This window comes from Mesitornis unicolor, unplaced genomic scaffold (assembly GCF_000695765.1).
Source record: "Mesitornis unicolor isolate BGI_N332 unplaced genomic scaffold, ASM69576v1 scaffold4840, whole genome shotgun sequence".
In the NCBI taxonomy this organism is placed as follows: Eukaryota; Metazoa; Chordata; class Aves; order Mesitornithiformes; family Mesitornithidae; genus Mesitornis; species Mesitornis unicolor.
Window position 1 is genome coordinate 1 of NW_010156096.1, and position 3,569 is coordinate 3,569.

General features: G+C 49.7%; 1 protein-coding gene across 1 annotated transcript in view; it reads left to right on the forward strand.

The window, feature by feature from the left end:
* Window positions 1–6: 6 nt before the first annotated feature.
* Window positions 7–3,569, forward strand: part of LOC104548838 (agrin-like) — a gene marked incomplete at its 3' end in the record, with an annotated part of 6,714 nt that continues 3,151 nt past the window's right edge. Inside the window, exon 1 of the mRNA XM_010195003.1 lies at window positions 7–50. Within this exon, the coding sequence (XP_010193305.1) occupies window positions 12–50 (39 nt within the window). The remainder of the gene's footprint in view (window positions 51–3,569) is intronic.

Below are 3,569 nucleotides of genomic sequence, written 5' to 3' on the forward strand. Positions count from 1 at the left end.
TGGAGGAGATCATGAACGTGGACCCCGTGCACCACACCTACTCCTGCAAGGTAAGGTGTGGGAGGGTTTTATTGTTATTATTATTATTTTAAAATATTTTTTTTGGCCGCAAACTTTCGCCTCCCCCCCCCTTAGCAGGCGCCTGCTCCGGCGGGCGCATGTGGTTTTTATTGTATGCGCCGGAGCTTTGGTGTGTAATTATGTATTTTTAGACTGCGGAGTCGCTCCCCCAGCTGTGTCGGGGGGGGATCTCTCTAGGTTGCTTTTTATGGGCATTTCCCTCCTTGCCATCGTGCGGAGCTGACTCCCAACTTTCTGCCCTGGCAGGGTTTGGGTGTCCAGAGTCCCTTCCTGGCTCTCCCTGTTGACTTTAGCAGCATCTTGAGTTCCCCCTTAGCTCAAGCTATTGTTTAACTACGAATCTGGCCTCTGGCTATGGTTTTGTTTTTTTTTTTGCAAGTCTTTTTTTTCCCCCTAACCTGAAAGACGGTAAAGTACTGAGCAACCTGAAATACCATCCCCTGGCTGTCAGAAAACTGTGCTGGATGCCTTAACCCTTCCCGGGGCAGGACTCTTCGCTTGTGGGTACATGCCGCTACATCTTCCCCTTCTCCCCATCCACTCTTCTGCCCATCCTTCAAAAATGCTGCGGTTAGCGCTGAGCAGGGCCTGGGGTGATGCTTTGGTGGGCGAGGAGGGTTAACTTCACATCGTGGCTTTGCCCCTCTTGTTTTAGAGCATCTCTCAGCCCAAAAAAAACTCCTTGAGCAGCTTCTGCCCGTCCAGCTGGTGCCCGTTTTTCTGCTGCGCGGTACAATCTGTACCCTGCTCTCGTAAATTAGATCACGGACCCTCCGGGCGAGCGCTGAGACCGTATGTTTGCAAAGTGTCTGGCACATCCTGGGTGCTACATAGAAAACTAATAAGCCGCTGCGAGCAGCCCGGGTCCTGTCACAGCTTGGGGTGCATATGGCTGGATGGATGTGGCCACCTGGGACAGGAGGTGGTCCAGTCAGGCTAGTAAGGATGCAGAAATGCTTATGGGAGGAACAAGTCTCTTTTTCTCCCGCTGTGGACACGTAGCAAGGTGTCTGTGAAATCCAGGCTTCATCTTGCTGCATCAGGGCAAGATGCTGGGCCAGGGAAAGCTAAACCTGCTTGCTCAGCAGCTCTGGAAGGTGCAATCAAGTCCAAGGAGGAGCAGGTAAGGAGGAACGTGGTCTGCAGGTGGTGGCTTTATTTGAAACAATGCAGTTTGCATTGCTCAGTTTGGTAAGGGAATATTTCCTGTAAAAGAAAGTGAAAGGAGCAAAATCTCCTCTCTTGGCTGGAAGCACCCATGCCATGCCATCCCATCAGTTTGCATCGCTCAGTTTGGTAAGGGAATATTTCTGTAAAAGAAAGTGAAAGGAGCAAAATCTCCTCCCTTGGCTGGAAGCACCCATCCCATCCCATGCCACGCCACGGTCACGCTGTGAGTTTTAGCAGTTTGCTTACAGCAGCGGTTCTCCAGTCCCTGTACCTTCGCTAGTCTTTTCTATGTCATTTTTAGTGGTGTGTTCATAGTGTGTTTGCAGAGGAAAAAAAGCTAATCTCCTCTCTTGGCTGGAAGCACCCATGCCATGCCATCCCATCCCATCCCATGGTGGCAGCGGTCACGCTGTGAGTTTTAGCAGTTTGCTTACAGCAGCGGTTCTCCAGTCCCTGTACCTTCGCTAGTCTTTTCTATGTCATTTTTAGTGGTGTGTTCATAGTGTGTTTGCAGAGGAAAAAAAGCTTTGAAATGGGACCTGGGGTGTCTTAAGGACCCAAAAGCAGATAAACCTCTCTTAACCATGACTTAGCAGGGTGTAACGCTCATGACTTGTAAATGTGTGGCTTTGCGGCCGCTGTTTCACTCTGAAATATCCCAAAGTATTGAAATTGCTGTGGAGGCTGCTGGTGCTGGGTTAGGCATATTTGCATTTCGGGTTGGTTTATTTTTTTTACCTACATCCCTAAAGCGCAGTTTGGGCTGTGGAGCTGGAATAAACCCAGTTGCAGAAAGGATTTTACTGGTGAGAAAACACACATCCGCTTCCTCCCTGTCACTCTGTTCCTTAGGCCCCGAGGTTACCTCCAAATACCACGGTTATCCCTTGTCAGGTGCTTTATCTGAAGAGGAAAGGCAAGGGCCAAGTGTGCGGGAGGAGTTCCCCACACCCAGTATACACCAGTGTTACTGGTGCTGGGTGGTCTGGGAGGGAGCAGGCGTGCCAATATCTGCGATTGCTGCCCTCCTGTATTGTTCTCCCTGGTTAAACCCTAAACCCTCCCAGCTGAAGCCTTTGATGGATGCAGATAAGCACATTACAGCTCAGAAGCCATGTGAAGTTAATGGTAGATAAACACCCCTAAATAGCTACCAGCCATTCATTTGCTGCTGGAGGAGGGGAATGATGAAGAAGAACAGGCTGACAGAAGCCCCAAAATTAACTCAAACGGGCTGGTGTGCCAATTCACCCAGGGATTTGATGCCAAAACTTGCTCTTCTTCCCAAGCTTGTGGTGCTGCTCCTCATCCTATTCACAGCCTGCGTGGTGGCATCGTCCCTTCCTGCTTTTGAGACCTTAAACGTGCCTTATTTTGGGCTGACCTGGTCTTTAGGAAGAAAGCCCCTATTTATAGGACAAATACAGGTCCTATATGTGCTGTAGGAAGTGTGGAAAAGGATGTGGATCCTGTTGCGAACAATAGAGGTGGTATTTTGGGGGGTCAGGGCGGCTGTTCTCCAGCCAGGGCTGGATGTGGAAGTTGATGGGGGGAGTGGACTTGGTGCTACCCAGTGCCCTTGATCCTAAGAGCTGCCAAAATTTAGTGGTGACCCTTTTTACTGCTCCCTAAAGTGACTACTCTCTTCCTGAGGAGACCATGCTCCAACTTCTCATCTTTATAACACCAAGGCTTGCATTTCTCAAAGCAGGAATTAGGCAGCACCGCACACACCTGTGCAGGTGGTCCCATTCCCGACACTGGGATGGACGCCTGTGGTGTATTGGAAAACCCTGTTGCTTTCTGGTTTTTGTACTGCTTTTAAAATACACCCCTGCAAGGACCTGCTTAAATAAAGTCTTTGCTGTTCTTACTCTGCCTCCCCGTCGCTGCCAGGAGTCTTGTAAAACAGCCTTAATCCAGTGTTTTATGTGCAGTGAGTCTGATTTAGAGAAGGGACCTCTTGGAAATAGGTTCCAGCCTAATTCTTTTCTCTCCCTCTCTCTGCCTTTTCTTCCCCAATCCTTGATGAGTCACCGGTGACAAAGTCTTAATTGTGTGTGGTGATGAATGGGGTGCCCTCCAGGTAACTGCTCGGGCTTTGGTGCATCCATTCATTATGGAGGCGAAGGGTGGGGAGAAAGCTGCTGGACTCTGATGTTGCCTGTGAACGCTGTGGCCTGGCTTTGAGGTGTATGACTACAACAGCCGCGCTAATTAACTCAAATTACCATCTGCTTCATTAGAAGGGGGTAGGCTTCAGCCTTTCTTCCCCCTCCTTGGACCTAGCTGTGAAAATACCTGACTGCCACCTTTCA